Source organism: Alosa pseudoharengus, unplaced genomic scaffold (genome assembly GCF_046254945.1).
Source record: "Alosa pseudoharengus isolate Yale_2024_CS ecotype anadromous, Long Island Sound unplaced genomic scaffold, YU_APseudo_1.1 YU_APseudo_1.1_scf_13, whole genome shotgun sequence".
In the NCBI taxonomy this organism is placed as follows: Eukaryota; Metazoa; Chordata; class Actinopteri; order Clupeiformes; family Clupeidae; genus Alosa; species Alosa pseudoharengus.
In genome coordinates, this window is record NW_027468598.1 from 2,151,144 (window position 1) to 2,172,846 (window position 21,703).

Below are 21,703 nucleotides of genomic sequence, written 5' to 3' on the forward strand. Positions count from 1 at the left end.
TTTGCAGTATATAGTTATTTTTCTCATATGATTGCAGTAGACATACAATTTAAAAGAAAAGACACAACAAATTAAGTATAGTCCACTCATAAGGATGGCCAACATAAAGTTATGACTTTGACTACATCATTTAATAGGCCTACTTGATGATTATATACAGCGGGGAAAATAAGTATTGAACACGTCAATATTTTTTTCAGTAAGTATACTTCCAGTGAGGCTATTCGCATGAAATTTTCACTGGACATTAGTATTAACTTAGGTAATCCACACATATATAAAAACCCAAACATTAATGTCTAAAAGTAGAGTTATGAGTAAAAAAGTGGAATGGCACAGGGAAAAAGTATTGAACACGCTAAGAAAAAGCAGTACTCAAAGGCAAGAAATGGCAAGGAACAAACTGGAATCTATAAGTAGTTAGAGAAATTATCCCTCCTATCTGTGCAAATTGATATAAGCTAGGTTAGGACATACTGGTGGGCTATAAAAAGGTTTTTTGTTACCAAGGTGTCAAACAAGAAACATTTCATAATGGGTAAAAGCAAAGAGCTCTCCCAAGACCTTTGCAACCTTATTGTTGCAAAACATATCAATGGAACTGGTTACAGATGCACATCAAAACCTCCGAAGCATCCAGCAAGCAGTATTGGAGCCATTATCTGCAAGTGGAAGGAACATCACTGCATCATCACTGGCCATGCACAGGCTCTCCTTGCAAGATTTCTGACCAGGAAGTCAGAAGGATAGTCAGAAGAGTAGCCCAAGAGCCAAGGACCACTCGGAGAAAGCTCCAGAAAGACTTGGTACAGTTGGTACAGAGAAAATCATAGGTAATGCACTCCACTGCCATGGCCTCTATGCACGCTCATCCCGCATGACTCTATTGCTGAAGAAAAACATGTCAAAGCTCGTTAAAAGTTTGCTACACAACATTTGGACAATCCTATGAAATACTGAGAGAATGTATTCTGGTCAGGCGAGAGCAAAATTGAACTTTTTGGATGTCATACTACACACCATATTTGGGGGAGAAATGGCACTGTGCATCACCCTAAAAATACCCTACCAACAGTGAGGTTTGGAGGTGGTGGCATCATGGTGTGGGGTTGTTTTTCATCTCATGATACTAGCAGACTTCATACAGTTGAAGGAATGATGAATTGAGTCATTTTGGTCTGGGAGAATCTTGACCATCCACCAGGATGATGAGGATGAGACATGGCTAGACCTTCCAGCAGGACAATGATCCAAACCATTCAGCAAAGGAAACTCTCAATTGGTTTCAGAGAAAGGAAATCAAGGCCCTGACTTCAATCCAATTGAACAGTTTTGGAAGTTAACTAAAGATCAGGATTAACAAGAGGGACCCCTGGAATCTTCAATATTAAAGGACTATCTGTTGAAAAGAATGGGCCAAAATCACACCAGAATACTGTAACTGGTTAGTTTCGTCATACGGGAAATGCCTTGAAGCTGTCATTACGAATAAAGGCTTTTCCACAAGAAATTTCAGCAGGCGTGTTCAATACTTTTTTCCTGTGTCATTCCACTTTATTACACATAACTCTACCTATGGATTTTTTTATATGGGTGGATTATCTGAGTTAATACTAATGTCTGGTGAAAATTTCATGCAAGTAGCCTCATTGGAAGTATACTTACTGAAAAAAATGTTGACGTGTTCAATACTTATTTTCCCCGCTGTATAGCCTGCCCCCTCTGCAGTCCCCTCGGCCAATGTGCGAAATAAGGAATCATGTTTAGCCTTCTGATATTGATGCTGATTGAAGAGGATGCAGTTTAAAGGTTGTTGATATTTCAGTTCAAAATGGTGTCAAATTGCACCTCTCCCTCTTACACCTCTCCCTACCCTCCTCCCCATACACACAGGTATGTACACACACATACACACGCATACAAACACACACACACCCATACACATAAAGACACACACACACACACACACCATTATCGCCCCACACACACTCACAAGCGAACACACACATACAAACACACACACACACACACACACACACACACACCATTACCCCCCCCCACACACACACACACACACACACACACACACACACACACACACACACATACACACCCACAAGCGAACACAAGCACACGCACACACAGAGAAGCACACATCAAAATAATCAAAAGTAAACGCACACATGCACACAAACATACACCAAAGTTGCAAGAGTAGGGGGTGGAGTAAGAGATGGACACAAATTGATAAGCATGATTTATTTTTGAGAGAATGGGTAGGACTGAGCGGCGGTCATATTTTGTACAGCTACAGTACCCTCCTGAATTATTGGCACCTCTGCTAAACTTGACTAAAAAGAGGAATATAAAATCATCTTTTGGAAATTGATCTTAATGCCTTAAGTACAAAAATGAGGAAATATCCAACCTTTAAGGACCCCAATTTCTTTGTGAATGAATAATGTATCCTAAATAAATAAATGTTCTTCCTTAAAATACAGGGGTCATAAGTATTGGTACCCCTATGTTAAATTCCCATAGAGGCAGGCAAATTTTTATTTTTAAAGGCCAGTTATTTCATGGATCCAGGATACTATGCATCCTGATAAAGTTCCCTTGGCCTTTAGAATTAAAATAGCCCCACATCACATACCCTTCACCATACCTAGAGATTGGCATGGTTTTATTTCAGTTCGCCTATTAGCTGGTTTGATTTGCATTGAGCTCAATGAGCATCATTGGTATGGTATAGCCCATTGAACTGCATGTAGAATCTTGCGTGGGGGATTTGGGAAACTGAACTGCATAGATATATATACTGACTAAACTGCACGTATACCATGACCCCACAACTGCATGTCCCCACAAAACTGTGTACCCATATCTATGTCCAAAGCACTTCTCAAACCGAACTAATGTGCCCAAGTGTAATGCTATTCTGAATTCTATGTCTTTTTCCTGGTTCTGCCACTTTCCATCAGATTACTGAGGGTGTGAAGCCCACTCTGTCTGAACTGGAAAAGTTTGAGGATCAGCCTGAGGGCATTGATTTGGAGGTGGTCACAGAAACCACAGGTACTGTTTTCAAGTTGATAACTGTTCTACTGTACAGGGTTCCCACGGGTCATAGAATTTCTGGAATATCATGGAATTTTGCTAAGTCTATTCCAGACATGGAAAATCAGGGAACTTTATCATATCTGGGGCAAAGTCATGGAATATCAGGGAATGTTGTTGTAGCAGTTTAGAATATACTTGCCAAAACGCATTAATACAAATGTATTTCCACACAGAATTGGTGTATATCTGTTTATTAGCTTTACTGAATGTTTGAGTGGTGATGGGTTAGCCCAACTTTGTTTCTTCAATACCCATTTATTCATATTCCGCTCTAAAAAGAGTCAAAGATTCTTGAACGCTATGCGGCTGCTCAGAAATCTTCTCATTATAGGTCATGGAAATCCAGATTTTTTTGTCCAGAGTTTTTTGTTTTTTTCTCTTTCTGCAGGTAAGGAAAAGGAGCATAATCTACAGGCTGGGGACAACGTGGAGGTGTGTGAGGGTGAACTGATCAACCTCCAAGGAAAAATCCTCAGTGTGGATGGGAACAAGATCACAATCATGCCCAAACATGAGGACCTCAAGGTGCTACATTTACCCACAGCATCTATCTTCTTATGTCCTGCATGGAATGCAGAACAATGTCACGTTATAGTCGAAGCACTTATTGATGCACATAATTCTGAATACTTATGCTTTATACAGGAAGAATAACCATATGAGGATAACAAGACAGGGTTGTCATAATGATAACAATTACATCATGTATTTTTAAAAAAATCAGTGTTGCTTGCAGCTGTTATTGTATACTGATTGTTTCTGCACAGGACCCACTGGAGTTTCCTGCACGTGAGTTGAGGAAATACTTCCGTATGGGTGATCATGTTAAGGTGATTGCTGGGCGCTATGAAGGTGACACGGGACTCATTGTGCGAGTCGAAGAGAATTTTGTCATCCTCTTCTCTGACCTCACCATGCATGAGGTAAACTACTGTTACTAGGATGCTGTCTGGACGTTGAAATTCTGTGGCTGTTGATACCATAACCCTTTGGCACTTGTTTTTCATAACTATTTTCTTCTATCTACAGTTGAAAGTTTTGCCACGAGATCTCCAGCTATGCTCAGAAACGGCCTCTGGTGTGGATGCGGGGGGGCAGCATGAATGGGGAGAGCTGGTGCAGCTGGAGCCCCAGACTGTGGGAGTAATTGTCAGGCTGGAGCGAGAGACCTTCCAGGTATACAAAGACTCTTGAGTTCAGAGTGCATGTCTCATCAGAGGTTCTGTGCTTATCACCCATCTGTTTTCTTTTAGGTGCTGAATATGCATGGTAAGGTGCAGACAGTGCGCCATCAGGCAGTGAACCGACGCAAGGATAACCGCTTTGCTGTGGCCCTGGACTCTGAGCAGAACAACATCCATGTGAAGGACATTGTGAAAGTCATAGATGGACCTCATTCGGTATGTAACATGTCCTGTAAGTAGGGCTGAACAATTTGGGAAAGTTATATAAATGTGTGGTTTTTTTTTTTTAACCAATATATTGTGATTTCATATGCAATATAAATTATTCATTCCAGAGAGAAATCATGTTTTTTATGTCAGATTTGTATGACATTGTAGTATTGCTTCAGTTTTCTAAGGGAAATTTGAGGTGGTTCAACACGCTTCTCATGTCATGAAGGGTTCTGAATGGCTCATTCTTGTCTCACTAAATTACATGTTTCCAGACCTTGGCACTTGGCAGCTCATAAACAAAGGCAGGGTTTTGTAATTTTGGTATTACATGTGAGCCTGACGCAGCCAAAAATAATTCTGTGGAAATGCATGGATTCCAGTTGCTTCCATTAGCAGCAACTGGAATCCATGCATTTCCACAGAATTATTTTTGGAATCTGATCGCTTATCATACCTGTTCATTCGTACTCGTCGCTCGACTTTCCGTGACTAAATTCAAGATGGCGGCGAACAGTAAACTTCCTGAAGGTACTGTCTGTATAAATCGTCTTGTAAATAAACTACCAGTGCTTTTTCAAAGTTCTCAATGTCTCGTTTTAAATGTCAAGGCCCTCGGAAGTCTACCAATGAAGTATGGAGCTACTTTGAGCCTCGTAAATGGTGTAAAACAGTGATTTATATGCATGGCTAGGCCGATGCCCGAGGCACCCCCATCGAAAAACTGTTGGTAGCATCGGCTAACTAGCGCCAGGGGTGCAGGTGACAAGCCGAGATGAGCTATGAGACATACGTTCACACTCGGTATCATATTTAAACACACTTTGGGTCAAAATCACACCGGAAATCTCCTTTAACTGTGAATGCTATATGCATATTTCACTAGATTAGTGTGGTTCTACATGCAGTTGTCTTCTAAATGCAGTGTTTTATTAGCTATTCAAAGCATTTCACGTTCATCACTCACAGTTGTGGTATAAGCCTGTCTTGAGTGATCGCTGTCCCTTTAAATGGCTGGGACTTTAAGTTACGTTTGAACTCAATGCTGTTTTTGTTGATGGACAGCGCCGTTTTTGATTTAGAGCTTTCCATCCGTTTTAATACATGACACACTCACTTGCGTGATGAAATTACGTGATGAAAACTTGTTTTCCTGTGATGTTATTGGTTGCTATGTTAATTATGTTGAAATAGCATATAGGCTAGAGAAAAAGATGGGAGAGCGCTGCAGTGAGTCACTAGTGAATGAAAATGTTTCAGGTGCTCTTCAAGGGAAATGGGCAGATAAGATTGAAACGGACAAAGGATGACCACCTTGATAAAGACTCTGTGAGTCGAATGCGTCAGTGCGTCAGTGTCCGCTCAATAAAGGACTTTTTAATCAGCAGAGTGCCTCGGGATCTACCTTCATCCGTTTCTAGCATATGGGCTACTTAATATTTCCGCAGATCGAATTTCGTTACTGATACAGGTGGAATAATTTTATTATTTTATGGTTCTGGATGATCAGTTCAAAGTGGGGAATGAAATAAAAGTTTGAGAACCACTGGCTTAACAAGTTACCTGCAGTCCAGATCACACAGAATCTGTTGCAATATTCTGATGATATCGGCGATGATATCGGCAAATGTTTGTTTTCCAAAGTAAGAACTTCACTTCACCATGCACCTTCGACAATGAATAGCTCATTACACTTGTTACTGTTAAACGTAGGCCTAACTGGTATCATTACAAACATTATTCTGTGTCCTAAAACTGGCATATTTTATGGCATTGTGTCATGTAAGTTCGTTGCAAAATCTAGAGAAATGTGTGAGGTGGTCAGCAGGGGACAATTGAGACACACATTGGATTGTGTTATTACTTGAACATTCCACACTATCCACAGCTGTGGTATCAGGGGCAGGAGGATTACTGTTAGTGCAGGCTTTATATAAAATTCTTCAACAGAAGGCCTCGAATGCAGGCTTGCCCAAAATAAAGGCCTGTGCTTTTTTACGAGCAAGATGTTTTTGGTGCCCTACGCACACTGCATGTTCTTAAATAACAATGATCATCAGTAATATTCTACCATTAATTTGTGTAAATGGGCAAGCGTGACCACCTTGATTGGCTGATTGGCTGCTGATTGTAACGCGGGCATGATTCCAAACACCTCCCTTACGATGATGGGTGACAGGTGACAGGTCTCAGAATGCGTGCGCTACACAAGGACGGAAGATGATGAATAACTGGGGCCGTAGGCTATTCACAAAGGCTTTTATCTTACCACTAGGAGTAGGCTACTCCTAAATCGCACTAAAAGATTTTAGCTTTGAGTTTTCTCTTAAAAGTTATTCACAAAGCCTTTCAGACCTACTCTTGGTAAAGAAAAATGACAACTCCTAAACTAGGAGTGAGTCTTCATTGCTATGGATGACGTCATTACTCATGCACGAGCTTGACTGAAGTGACCACCTTGATTGGCTGACGATTGTAACGCGGGAATGATTCCAAACACCTCCCTTCCGATGATGAGTGACAGGTGACAGGTCGGAGAATGCGTGCCCTACACAAGTAGTGCGAAGGACGGAAAATTATTAATAACTGAATAAAAAGGCCTAGCCTAAATGAATAAAGAGTAAGGCAAAACAAATAGCCTAGTAGCCTAATGAAACATAGGCCTACAGTATGGATTGATGCAGTAGCCTACCTTTGCAACATTATTAAATTAATCTGTCACCATATAGGCTACGTTTGCAAAGAGGAGAACATTGTAATTTGATTCACATTGAAACATTACATTTAATTTACATGTTAACAATGAGTAGTTTTGGTTCTTGTTGGTGGCGTTATTGCATTTTAGTTATGCCTACAATGCAAAATTGCTTCCTCACGATTGGAAGCTCCTGCAAAATGCTGCAGGTTTGTGAATAGGTCTGTGAGTTAGGAGTCCTCTCGACTTCTTTTAAGCGGTCACAGAGGCGGGAAGGTGTGATTTGTTGCCAACAAGAGAGCCAACGTGAATTGGGTGGTCAGTTAATAGGCCTATATCGTGAAGATTTTTCTTGCCATCTAAGTCACGAGCGCATCTGTGAGGCCAAGCCTCACCAAGTAGCTTGTTTGTTTACAACTAACATTCCATTTAATTAAACTGCTTTATAGGCTTTGCCGAATAGGGTGAATTAGGAAATGTTCTCAAAGTAGCCTTATGGCTGAAAGCTGCTTGGGATCCCCCCGTCAAGCAATATAACCATACAAACGCGCTTCCTGCACTCATTGTTTCAAAAGGAGTAATTTCGGCTTTGTCAGAACTGAAGAGTTGTGGACGGCACGGCATGCCCAAAGAAAATAAATTAACGCAACACAACACAGACCCCGCTTCTCTCGCGTCAGTCACTGACAGTAGCCTAGAATAAATGCATGGGGAAAAACACTTCCCCATGACAAAGACATCGTAAAACACTGAAAGTTAATATTTTGTCACTAGCAACATACATCTGTCCTTTGTCAAATGTGTTATGTTCCAAGTAGCCTAGTGCGTAATTCTGCTTCATAAAGTTGAACAAATACATTTGCTTATTTCACAGAAAAATATAAATAGCCAGTTAGGGTCTACAGTGCAGATTTGGTAAGTTATGGTAGGCCAACTTGGAGTGAACATACAAACAGGGGAAATTCTTTCTCTAGTAGCTGAGTAGCCTGATGGTAGGCAGGTGCGCACGTATAATGCCGAACATGCAAGCGCCAATGAATCGTGCTCTCACGACAATCACGGCGTTTAACCTAAATAGGTTAACATCACTAACATCACAAGTTCGCCTTTAAGCAAAGAAAACGGTGATTTGAAGACATCTGTTTTGTTGGAAGGGCAAGGAGGTAGCAACAGGGCAACACAGAGACAGCCCGATGGCAGGGCTGTTATGAGAGTATTAAAATATGGGATATTCTACGGGAAAACATTAAAACGGCAAGACAGCGGGGGAAAGTTAAAATACGTGATAAACACGGAAAAAGTTGGCATGCATTGTTTCGGTCCCCGTGCACAGGGATTATTTGTCATATTATTAATCACATATGATTATTTGTGAAATTGTGCCAACAGGTGCAACACATTTGAAAAGGAAGGACTGGTAGCATGCAAGCTCACAGGAAAGATTGATTTAAGAACGTTATCACAGTGTGTGGCTTTGGCGCAAAGCAGCGCGGGCAGAAGACAGCGACAATTGGCAGGGGAGGGTCATGTCTTTTTTAACAATTCTGTCCGACGGTCATTGAACAATTTCTAACAGGCAAGGGAGGGTCATGCAACTTTTGACTGAAGCATTCAAAATTCCTCCGGTGGCCCCTTCAATAAATAATGAACCGTCCCTAGATTTGCTGCTGGGCTATATGTCTTGGTTCATGTCTGTTAACAACTCATTGCCGTCAAACGCGTATCTCGCGGTTGTATCCATTACAAACAAACATGCAATGTGAACGTCTGGGATTGGGGAGAGCACTAAATGCTCTATGAATAAGCACAAAGTCAAACCTTTAAATGAAAATCTTTAATAATCAAAAAATAAACCGCTAATGAAGTAAACTTGTGACCATCAAAAATCGTTTATCGCCTGTAACAGGACGTAACAGGAAGGCATTTGGGTGAGCAACTGAGGTTAATATGCTCTATATTTGGTCCAAATTATGTCTGTCTATCATCGTTGCCCTCTGAGAAAACCAGAATGTTTAATTTGTCCTGCGTTTTTTCTACGGCTGCAAACGGGATTCACTCGCAGTTAACCAAATATTTCTTTATTAGGGCAGGGCAGGCATATTTCTGGCTATTAAATTATTTCTAAACCAGTCTGCTAAAGTCTGTAGTGAAGTCTGTGTAGGGTTTTCCAGGCTCCATTTCTTTTTACGAGACACCCTGCTCACTTGAGACATCTACCGGTTGTTTGGGTTGTTGCAGCGTCGTTGCAGCGTCACTGGAAAAATACAAATTAAAGTCGCGTGATTCCGCGTGCGGACCGCGAGTGAAGCTGGCCAAGTCTTCTGTAGCAAGTGACTGCTACGCTAAACCCCCACTAGCTAGCGAGCTAGCTATCAAGAAACCAAGCTAAACACATACAGGACTCGCAATAAAACGGTCGAGCAAACACATTGTTCAATAGACTATCAAATCACACTACAAAAACGAAGTTCACCCAAGGGTAGGCTACTTACAATTTCAACAGCAACAAAGCCAAGTCGGAGTCCGTTTTGCAGTCTTCTTAGAAACTACAATCTGACTACATTTTCGAGGCGCGTTTGGATACTTCCGCTGAGTTACATCCGGATGTGTTTGGTCCGCGACCAGAAAGCTGCATATTTGTTTTTTCCGCGGAGAAGCACTAGGGGGAGACGAAGCACCCACCAAACGACCAAAAAAGTTAAAAAAATTCAAAAGTGCTTAGGGAAGAAGTTTTTTTTCACATACAAGGCATTTCAGGCCACAGATATAACCTAGGGGACACAATGAAAATAAATTAACACTCCCCTCAATGTCAACACTTATTTCTTTGCATTGATGTGCGACTACAGAGTTGATGAACTCCGGTGATATGCAAAACCATCAGGCCGTTTTTTAAAAGTAAATGTTCCAATCAATGATCCAGTCAGCACATTTTCTTCTCTCTCCTTCATTTTACAGTCTAATTGTTACTGACTAACGGCTCGGGGTCAAAGGTCATACGGAATCGATTAATCTGCACTGATTTTTTAATCAGTTATTTTTTCTCAAATTAATTAATCGAAATTAAACAGTTATTTTGACAGCCCTACTAAGAAGATATAGAGCTTGCATGTGTACTCCTCTGACAGAGGTTCATGTACCATAGCATTCCGTTTAGTACATTTGTGTGAATAGAGGACACTGGTTTCTTAAAACATTAGGTAAAAAAATGTGTGTGTGGATGCAAATCCTGTTTTGTTTTTCAACTGAGACATACATAGATTCATACAGAGCCCCTGAAGGACCATGGTGGGAATGATCTTTGAAAGTGGGAATTTATTTTTAGTGCCCATTTTGCATTCCCTCACAATACTTTTGACTTTGCCAGGGAACGCAAAAGTTATTGCGAGGAAACGCGAAACATATTGCAATGGAGCACGAAAGGGCCTCTAAAAATATTTTTTTTGAATTCTGGCAGTTAATTAGACGATTTTCACACAATTTTGGACAGAAACATTAAGACAGGCAAGCTGCGTGATAAGAGAGAATAGTAGCGAGGTTTAAAGTTGCAGTTTGCAAGATTTGTTTGATCATATTCACTGAAACCGACACTCCATAGTTCGACAGAACAACATAAATCAGCCGGTTTTAGAAAAAAACCCGCACTTCTACCTCCACCTAGAGCCTGTTATTTGTTTTCCAAAAATCCACAGCTCCCGGTTCTTCTGGTCCAATCAGAGCAGGGCTGTGTGATATCTGACTGTCAATCACAGTCTGGTGCAGTCTGGTGCGCACTGATGAGCACAAACTTCATGAGAGGGTGCTCAGTGGTAGTGGGGGAGAGCTATAAGAGTTGTAAACATTCAAAATTTTGGTTAAGTCCCCTCAATCTGTCAGACTTGCCAACTACAGCTTTAATTGACAGAAATTAATTTTGTGTGTAGGCCATCTAGAAACTACTGTACAACAGTCTCAACTTTGGTAGCCCATCGGTCAAGTCAATCAAGTCGCTTTTATTTATATACCGCATTTTTATGCACAGAGTGCAACCCAAAGCGCTCAACATACAAGTATGTACAAAATAACATGACACACAAGTCGGATGGAAATGACAAACATTACATAAAAACAAACAAAAACACGAAGCCGGAGAGGCATGTCTCATCTGTGTACCCGTAACCTATCAACTTTGGTAGTTCTCAAAGCTGTTGTACTGTTTGTACTTTGGGATTAGTGAGTCTAGGCGAGGCGAGTGGCACTCGCGTCCCATCTTACCTGCTGATCCAGCAACAGGAGATATATTTATTCACCTTTAGCTTCGTCTCTGGTCAAAAAGTCTTATATTCATAGCATGTAAGCCTTGTCTGTATAAGGTTGTAAGCTAATTTTATGGCCATTACTTCCCATATTTTTGGGGAAAGCTTCAGTACCTACAGTATCCAACAGGACAACAGAGCCTGTGCAAGAAAAGATGTAGGAGAGGAAAAAGAAAAGCTGCTAATATGCTGCTACGGAGAGCCAACCAGTGCAGATGCAAACAGAGATGTGGGCAAGCCTACAAACATAGACAGAAGTAAAGAAAGGAGCATTTTTTTTATCAGGTCACTGGATGTAATCCTCCACAATGCTTGAATATGCCACACACCACAGTATGTAGGCCTAATCTCAATGTACTGTAGGGAATCTGCAATTGTTGCTGTTATGAATAAAGAATAAGTTCTGTAAATTCTGTAGCACCCCCCCCCCCCCCCCATCCCCACCCCAACACACACACACACACACAATTTATGTCAAATCAAATAAGGGTGTTGCTGTACCGTCTCAGATTTGTTCAAACTTACAAACCTTGTCTATATCAAGAATGGGTCCCAAAACCCATGTGAAAATCACATTGTCTGGTAAGCAATGTTTGGGCATTAATGTAATGGAAAGTATTATTCAAAGGCAGCCCAAACTTTGTCATGTTCTCAGTATGACTGAACATGACAACTGCTTAGTATATCTGTCTAATCAATGGTTGTGTTTTTTGATGCAGGGGCGTGAAGGAGAGATCCGTCACCTTTTCCGAGGATTTGCCTTCCTTCATTGTAAGAAACTGGTTGAAAATGGTGGCATGTTTGTTTGTAAGACGCGTCACCTGGTCCTCGCCGGTGGTTCCAAGGTTAGTTCCACGCTTTACACATTCATCTTTCTTCCTTTTTACACTCTCACTACTTTTCCTAATACAACCACGATTTCAAAAAAGTTGGGACAAGGTACAAATTGTAAATAAAAACGGAATGCAATAATTTACAAATCTCAAAAACCTATGTTGTATTCACAATAGAACATAGACAACATATCAAATGTTGAAAGTGAGACAACTCTGGAAAAGTTAAGGTACAAAAAAGAAACAGTTGAAGGACCAAATTGCAACTTATTATGACCGCCGCGCAGCGAAGCGGTGGTCATATAGGTTTAGTCAGATTTTTTTTTTTTCTTTTTTTCTTTTTCGCATGTCCAAATTTCCATCAAGGATTCCCGGGACACTGTAAGACCGGGGTACACGAAACTTGGTGGGCATGTAACCCCACATGGATAGCATGGAACCTCCTGTTTTCGTTTTGATCTGTAGCCCCCCCCGCTGGACTGGACCCCCCGAAAGGAGGGTAGGGCAGACACAGTTTTCTGTGAATATCTCGAGAACCGTAGGGTTTAGGAGGACCATTTTTTTTTGTATGTTGATCTCAAAGGGCCATGTCAACCCATTCCATAACCACTCATTTCATGTATAGCGCCACCTAGTTATACACAAAAAAGTAAAAATGAGGTGTTGTAATCGCAGGTATCTGTGACCTAACATAACTGCACGAAATTGGAAGTGTAGGATCATTATGACACCCTCTGAATGCACGCCAAGTTTCGTGGAATTCCGTTCACGAGGGGCCACACAATAAATTAATTTATGTTACTATACACCAACTGGCCTGTAGGTGGCCGGAGACAGCTTTCTGTGAATATCTCGAGAACCGTAGGGCCTTGGAGGTCCACCTTTTTTTTTTATGTTGGTCTTAAGGGGGCATGTCAACCTATCCCATTACCACTTATTTCATGTATAGCGCCACCTAGTTAAAAATTAAAAAGCAAAACATTAGGTGTTTTCATCACAATATCTCTGGCTGACATGGTCAAAACTGCACGAAATTGAAAGTGTAGGATCATTATGACACCCTCCGAATGCATGCAAGTTTCGTGGACTTTCGTTCATGGGGGGCCTTACAATAAAATAATTTATGTGTACATTTAGTGACCGTACACCAACAAGGATTCCCGGGACACTGAAAGACCGGGGTACACGAAACTTGGTGAGCATGTAACCCCACATGGATAGCATGGAACCATCGCTTTTCGTTTTGATCTGTAGCACCCCCGCTGGACTGGACCCCCCGAAAGGAGGGTAGGGCAGACATAGTTTTCTGTGAATATCTTGAGAACCGTAGGGCCTAGGATGACCAATTTTTTGCAGATGTTTGCCTCCAGGGGTCATGTAAACCCATTCCATATGCACACATGTGCATAAACAGATACACACACACACACATACATTCACAGTAATCCTACGTATGACACATACTCAGACAGTAGACATATATACGCATGCATGCACATGCACACACACAGGCACATAAACAGGCAAACACACAAGCACATGCACATGCACATGCACGCACACACACACACCCACACACACATAAACATAAACATGTACACGCACACATGCACACAATTCAAGAATTTCTCAGAATTATGAACAGGCAAGATGGGGGTGGGGTTGTATAAAATGTATATTACATGTGAAATCTATGAACTAATCATGTTCTGGTACTTGTTGTCTAGCAGATACCAGTGAGAATTGAGTGTGCATAATGCAATTCAGTGAGACAGTTAGAATCATATATGCCTTTCAGCGTGACTTATTTTTGTGGAAAACATGTGCTGGACTGGGCGGCGGTCATATTTTGTACCGCTCTGCGGTACATCTAGTTAGGTCAATTGGCAATAGTTCATTAACATGATTGGGTATAAAAAGACCATCTTGGAGTGGCAGCAGCTCTCAGAAGTAAAGATGGGCAGAGGATCAATCCCCCTAATGCTGCACCGACAAATAGTGGAGCAATATCAGAAAGGAGTTCCACAGTGTACAATTGCAAACAGTTTGAACATATCATCATCTACAGTGCATAATATCATCCAAAGATTCCGAGAATCTGGGAAAATCTCTGTGCGTAAGGGTAAAGGCCGGAAAACCATACTGGATGCCCGTGATCTTCGGGCCCTTAGACGGCACTGCATCAAATACAGGCATGCTTCTGTATTGGAAATCACAAAATGGGCTCAGGAATATTTCCAGAAAACATTGTCTGTGGACACAATTCACTGTGCCATCCGCCATTGCCAGCTAAAACTCTATAGTTCAAAGAAGAAGCTGTATCTCAACATGATCCAGAAGCGCAGAAGTCTTCTCTGGGCCAAGGCTCATTTAAAATGGACTGTGGCAAAGTGGGAAAACTGTTCTGTGGTCAGACGTATCAAAATTTGAAGTTCTTTTTGGAAATCAGGGACGCCGTGTCATCCGGACTAAAGAGGAGGACGACCCAAGTTGTTATCAGCGCTCAGTTCAGAAGCCTGCGTCTCTGATGGTATGGCGTTGCATTAGTGCTTGTGATATGGGCAGCTTACACATCTGGAAAGACACCATCAATGCTGAAAGGTATATCCAGGTTCTTGAGCAACATAATGCTCCCATCCAGACGACGTATCTTTCAGGGAAGACCTTGCATTTTCCAACATGACAATGCCAAACCGCATACTGCATCAATTACAACATCATGGCTGCGTAGAAGAAGGATCCGGGTACTGAACTGGCCAGCCTGCAGTCCAGATCTTTCACCCATAGAAAACATTTGGCACATCATAAAACGGAACATATGACAAAGAAGACCTAAGACAGTTGAGCAAAAATCCTACATTAGACAAAAATGGGACAACATTCCTATCCAGCCTATGTGGTTTCTGTGAGTTTGAAATGTTAATTTTTGGAGAGTGGTTGGACTGTCCTTAGGGGTCATTGAACATGGAGAAAAATTATGTCTCCATTTTTTTTTTTACCTGTTTCAACCCTATTTGTCTGAAATTGTATATTTCACTGTAATTAACACCATACATTTTGCCTAAATCACTGGCTATGTTGAATAAAGTTCACAAAACAGTTATTTTCAACAGTATGATTTTATGTCAGTATTATGATTGTATGTCAAACATTTAGTGATAAGATCCATAACCAATCAGTTTCACCAACATACTCCAATGCCGAAAAATAAGACCTTGAACAACATTTAATTAATTTACACCTATCGACATATTAGACCTCACCTCCATAATTTCCTCATCAAAATCTACAACTAGTCTACTAGACCCTATTCCTATTCACCTTTTTAAGACTGCTCTCCCCTTCCTGGATAATGTTTTGCTCTAGATTATAAATAATTAAATTCAGGGCATGGCCGCAGTCGTTTAAGACATCTGTTATTAAGCCATCCCTCAAAAAACTTAGCCTTGACCCTAACAACCTGGACAACTATAGACCTATATCTAATCTCCCTTTCATGTCAAAAATACGAGAAAAAAGTGTCCAAACAAATTGGTGCCTTACATGAACAAAATCCAGGAATTATATCAGTCTGGCTTCAGAGCTCACCACAGTACTGAATCAGCATTAGTTAATGTTTTTAAGGACCTCCTCATTGCTGCTGATAATGGATATGTATCAATACTGGTCCTCCTGGACCTCAGCACAGCCTTTGACACCATAGACTATGACATACTACTTCATAGGCTTTTAAAATTTGATAGGCATCAAAGACTCCACACTCGCTTGGTTTAGATCATAACTTTCTAACCGTCGACAATTTGTACAGGTCCATAATAAAGCATCTACCCAGACTATTTTAAAATATGGACTGCCTCAAGGCTCAGTACTGGGGCCCCTGTTATTTTCTCTTTATATGCTTCCCCTAGGCTCTGCAATTAGGAAACATGGCATTAATTTCCATTCTTATGCAGATGATACACAACTACACCTCTCCATAAAACCTGATGTTTGAACCCCGTTAACTTGACACATGTAGAGATATAAAGACATGGATGACAAACAATTTCCTGCTTTTGAACTCAGATAAAACAGAAGTCATGGTTTTAGGTTCTAAAAAGATTAGGGATATCCAGGGGTGGCACGGTTCACAAAACCCACGGTTCAGTTCGTATCACAGTTCTCGGTTCTGTACGGTTCTTGTTGTTATTTTTTCTTTTAATCTTTAACACTTCAGAAATACCATACTTCAGCATTTGATGTATAGCTTAATTATCCATCATTTAGGCTACAGTATTAGTATAGTTATATCATGTAATCATGCACAAACTGAAAGAATTTGACTTGACTTTAAGGCGAGTCATGGCAGGTGAAAAGATCATTTTTTTCATGCACTGGTCAATTTCGAGATTTTGTGCTAGTTTGCTACCTTAGCATGTATTCTGTCACACTACTACAACAAAAAGTCCGATTTACACATTTAAGTGTTTATTTCATTACATTATGTTTACTCAGGCCTGTATATTTCTCTTAAATTCACCAAAAGTTAGCATTATAACCTTGCATGTCCTACTGCGACCGTGATCCAAAACATATCATGTGTAGTACCGTTAGAAAGCTCTGTTTTTCCTTTATCACGCTATGTGATCCATATATGGACACTTCCTTTGTATCAGCAACCAATTGCGAAAGTTCAAAAGTGAGTCTAGGCTGAGAACGGAATCTCATTGGCTGTGTTTCAAGGCTGTTTTCTCAAAATGAGTTTCCTCTCCCACTCTGAGCACGAAATCTCCACTTCAGAAGCACTTACGTACACCAAACTTTCTAGTTTTATGCTTAACTATATATAGAAGATTTATATAGAGGGGTTTGTTGGTCTATTATTCCAAGCCTGATTTATATGACATTTTATGCCTAAAAACATGGCAAAAATCGATTTTTTAAGGCTATTGACAGCATATTCTGATTTACAGGATAACAAAAGTAGATATCCCTCTGTAATTTCTCCCCATCTAATATACGAACACAATGAAGACATAAGTTTAAACTTGGCTGTATCCAATGCTGAGATTTCGTGTTTGAAGATGTATGCATATAAGCGCATATACAATTAGATAATGCCTAATTTGCATATGTAAACATTAAATTACAGAAAACATGTAATACATTTTTTTCTCATATTAATCTAAGTAATCAACTGGGGAAGTTTCATAGTGATATCTGCTAGTTAAACATTTTACACTATTCACCTGTAGTGTCTCGCCGTGATATTGACCTAAAGTGTGTTGAAACATGATACAGAGTGTTAACTTATGTTTCATAGCTCATCTCGGCTTGTCCCCTGCCTCCTACTCCCCTTAACTATTGCAAATATAGACTTGGTTGCGATTTCCGAACAGATTTTGTGAGGGCTACTTTGTTAATGTTACTTCGGGAAACTGCGAGTAAGGGGCTGCGACCGCACAGCCTAAGCTGCTGAAGTGCCGTGAGGGCGGCGCAAATTAACTTCAGAGACAATATTTAAGCTCACGATATTCAGACCTGCCCAAGCTCCCGATTAGCCGCACCGGGCCTGTAGGCCTACAGCATAATGAATGTTGCACAATGCTTGCACACAATCGCAGTTCTATCTACCGTTTTCTTTCCGCTGTCATCATAGGTCAAATCAAATCCAAAATGTTCTCACACACCAGACTTATGCGGTGCTAGTGCATCCTCCAACTCCGTGCTGCCTTTGTTATCTCTCCCACTTTCCATTTCTACACGTGACCCGCAGCACTCCACACCTCTGCTTTCACACGAAAGGGAAAAAAACTGTCTGAGGTCACATATGGGCATGAGGCTACATTACGCAAGCCATGAACCGTCAAAACTGTACGATTCACACATGCAGCGAACCGAACGGTTCGGATTTTTTTTCATGTGCCACCCCTTAGGGATATCCTATCCTCATCACAGGCTACATATAGTGATCTTCCACTGACCTCATCCACAAGTGTTAAAAACCTAGGAGTTATAATTGACCAGGACCTATCACTAAATAATCACATAAAACAGATCACCAAAACTTCATTTTACCATTTAATGGTGCGATTTGTAGGATTGTTACCGAACGTTCTGCAGGCCAAAATCAAAATACTGGTGAACGTTCTCAAGACTACCAGACGCGAGCCTCTTCTGGGTTGCCAGATGTAATGAAGACTTAGCTAACGTTAGTTGACCTGCAGCTGCTTTAACGTTTCTCCAACCATGACCCAGCTACACATTACGGAAACAGTGAAAACAAAAAATACCTCTCTAACCAACGTAACATATTTAGCTGAAGTTAGCGATGCAGATGAAGTTTAGCCTAGGCTACCTGTTGTGGAGAAATATGGCCAGCTCTGCGTCAGACTTGATATTCTTCGTTTGACGAAGACGTCACCATCTCAGGAAGCTCCTCCGATGTCCACTTAATTTGTTTCTTGTTTTAATTTTGGAAATTTGTCTGCCTCTCGTAGGCGTTCATGACTAGCCTACAACTGACAGCTGTTGACAGTTGGCCTTAGCTAATTTGGCAACCCAAATAGGAGGACACGCTAGCCCATTATTAATACGCTATTCTAGAATTAATCGTTCAAAACATAAACGAAAAGACGAAAGAAAGAGATTCCGCCCCGTAACTCATTTTTTTTCAGGGGTTTTACGGGGTAGAGTAATGTTGTCAAATAAGCCATTACTTCAATTCATCGTGTTTCCTTACTCTCTGACAACATATGGTGATCATTTTTGGAATGGTTACAGTTTATTTTCCATTACTTCCTACATACTGGACCTTTAAGGAACATTTCAAAGATAAAGAAGTCCTTATCCTTACCAAATGCTGAGAAATTAATCCATGCTTTTGTCACATCAAGGATAGACTATTGCAATGCTCTATACACTGGGTGTAATAATACCTGTCTAAATAGCTTACAGCTTATACAAAATGCACCTGCTTGCACACTCACTAGGACCAAAAAATATGAACATAACACAATATGAACATGTTTCCCCCATCCTAACATCTTTACACTGGCTACCTGTTAAAAGTTGCATTGGCTTCAAAATATTACTTATGTCTCTTGGTTGCTTACCTGCATTGAAAGAGGACACCTCATGAAGACGCTCTTTTGTTTGCTTCTGACAGAAGAAGCACTTATCTATGAGCCTAGTGCAAACCGACTAACGTTTCAACGCCCATGCGTCTTCTTCAGAGGACTCTGAAGAAGACGCATGTGCATCGAAACGTTAGTCGGTTTGCACTAGGCTAATAAAAATCACTTAAAGCGTTGTGTCTTCCGGTCCTGCTCCTTGGTTCTTGTTAGACCTTGTGTCTCCTCTTTTGACTTCTGCGTCCTGTTCCGTTAGCACCAACCAGGCTGAAGCGCAAGTGACCCCCATCTAAAGCACTTATCTATGCTAGCAGCATCTGCTGCTGAACAAGTGTACAAAGTCCCTCTGGATGGACTTGATGCAGTTGCAGGTGTTGCTGCAGGTTCAGAAGATGGTCTACTGCGTCTTTTCAGAAGACACTGAGTCCTGTCTGCTTGACATGATTTTTGGTAGTGAATCTTAGCACACTGCAGATGCTCACTGTTACAGGTGGTTTTGTAGCAGTTCCTGTGACAAACTGCTTTGTTCTGTTGTAAATCAACTGCACTGTAACATCGTTGGCTGATCTGTGATTACCATCTCCATACTCTCCTCTCTCATGGACAAGAACGAGAAATTTGGCATATGTCTCTAGTGATGGGTCATTTACCAGTCCACACATATCTGCCTTCTGACACTGGATACATAACCCAAAATCTGTTTCTTTTGCTGCAGAGGATGTGTGCCATCACCTGACTACCAGAAAGACACACATCTGAATATAACCTTAATAGACTGTGCCACCATGAACTATGAAAGTGTGCTTGCTCAAATGTAGAAGGCTAGAAGGTCACTAATATCACCAACCATGAAGAACAGAGCATGTCTATGAACTATGTCTAAGAAAGCAAAACTGAAAACAGCTATCATCAATGGCAGTTATGGCATTTACGTAAACTGATTGGAGTCTTCAGGTTATTCGATATTCTACATTCTATAACTGCCAGCTATCCACAGCCAACTGTCACTGCTAGTGTCTCTCTTTCTCTTTCTCTCTCTTACACACACACACACACACACACACACACACACGCTCACCTGTGTGTTTGTCTATCTGATCCTTTTACCCTTTCTTTTCTTCACACTTACATAGGCTACGGAAGGCCTTACAGACTTCAGCTGTTACTAGCTATGTAAAAGTCTATTAAACTTGATTTAACAGAGATCTCTGCACTTTGTGCTCTGAATGGGTGTAGACAAGAACTGGCAGAGCAGGCTAGGCCTACACTTAAGCACACTTATAGGCATGAATTGATAGTATTGATATTGAAGTATTCTTTTTTTAATCGGACAATTGTTAGTATTTTAGGCACAATTTCTTGCTAAAGAGATCAATCAGCCTAAAAATGTTTTATAATGTTGTATTGTTTACCAAACCAAACCTTATGCTATAATTCCAGCAATGTGAGGTTTATGGACAAAACACCAAATTTGACCTAATCTGAATTTGACCTCTGATTTGGGTCACTAAAACCTTTAAAAAAATGGAGACATGAAAATGAAGCTAATATTTCTCCACCAATGTTGTTAATCTGAATTGAATGAAATTTGGTACACATTATCTACAGACCAATCAAAATTGGCCAATTTTTGATTTGTCACTCCATTCAAAGTTACACATAAATCAAATTTCACAGGGTGGCATATAATACTTCTATTGCTATTTTTTTCTGATGCTAATTTCTTCTAATTTCTTCAATCATAACCATACTTGGCACATATAGGGGCGCTACTGCTGCCACATGTCAATATCTCAAGAACCGCTTTACATAAAAATTTGAAATTTGGTACACTTATACCTGCCTCATTTCAACACATTTCATAATGTGCCAATTGACTCACTCTTCTAAATGGCAGCCAATCAAATTTCAGTTGTTAATATACAGTATGCCATTGTAAATTGCCATCCTCATATTTCAGGAACTGCAGGAGTTTGCACAGAAAAATGTTTTCCCTGTAAACTTCTGAATCTAGCACCCATTGTTTTTCCATTTCCACTTCCACCTCAACACTTTCCTGCCATTCTAAAAAAAAAAAAAAGTCAAACTAAGCTATTATATCTTTTAGATATTTTAAATTTGTTTATCCCAATCACTGATATTTGAGTTGTCACACCTTTTTTAAAGTTGGGCATCAATCAAATTTTGAGGTGCGGCCCATAATGATTTTATTTACATTTTCTTCTCTGAGAGATAGATAGATAGTAGGGGTGGG

General features: G+C 40.6%; 1 protein-coding gene across 3 annotated transcripts in view; it reads left to right on the top strand.

Annotated features, from left to right (window-relative positions):
* supt5h (SPT5 homolog, DSIF elongation factor subunit) overlaps positions 1–21,703 on the top strand; it is a 66,546-nt gene that overhangs the window by 31,725 nt on the left and 13,118 nt on the right. For all 3 annotated transcript variants that reach the window (XM_076281821.1, XM_076281822.1, XM_076281823.1), the window contains 6 exons: positions 2,982–3,075; positions 3,509–3,645; positions 3,888–4,043; positions 4,150–4,296; positions 4,374–4,520; positions 12,224–12,349. In XM_076281821.1, the coding sequence (XP_076137936.1) occupies positions 2,982–3,075; positions 3,509–3,645; positions 3,888–4,043; positions 4,150–4,296; positions 4,374–4,520; positions 12,224–12,349 (807 nt within the window). The remainder of the gene's footprint in view (positions 1–2,981; positions 3,076–3,508; positions 3,646–3,887; positions 4,044–4,149; positions 4,297–4,373; positions 4,521–12,223; positions 12,350–21,703) is intronic.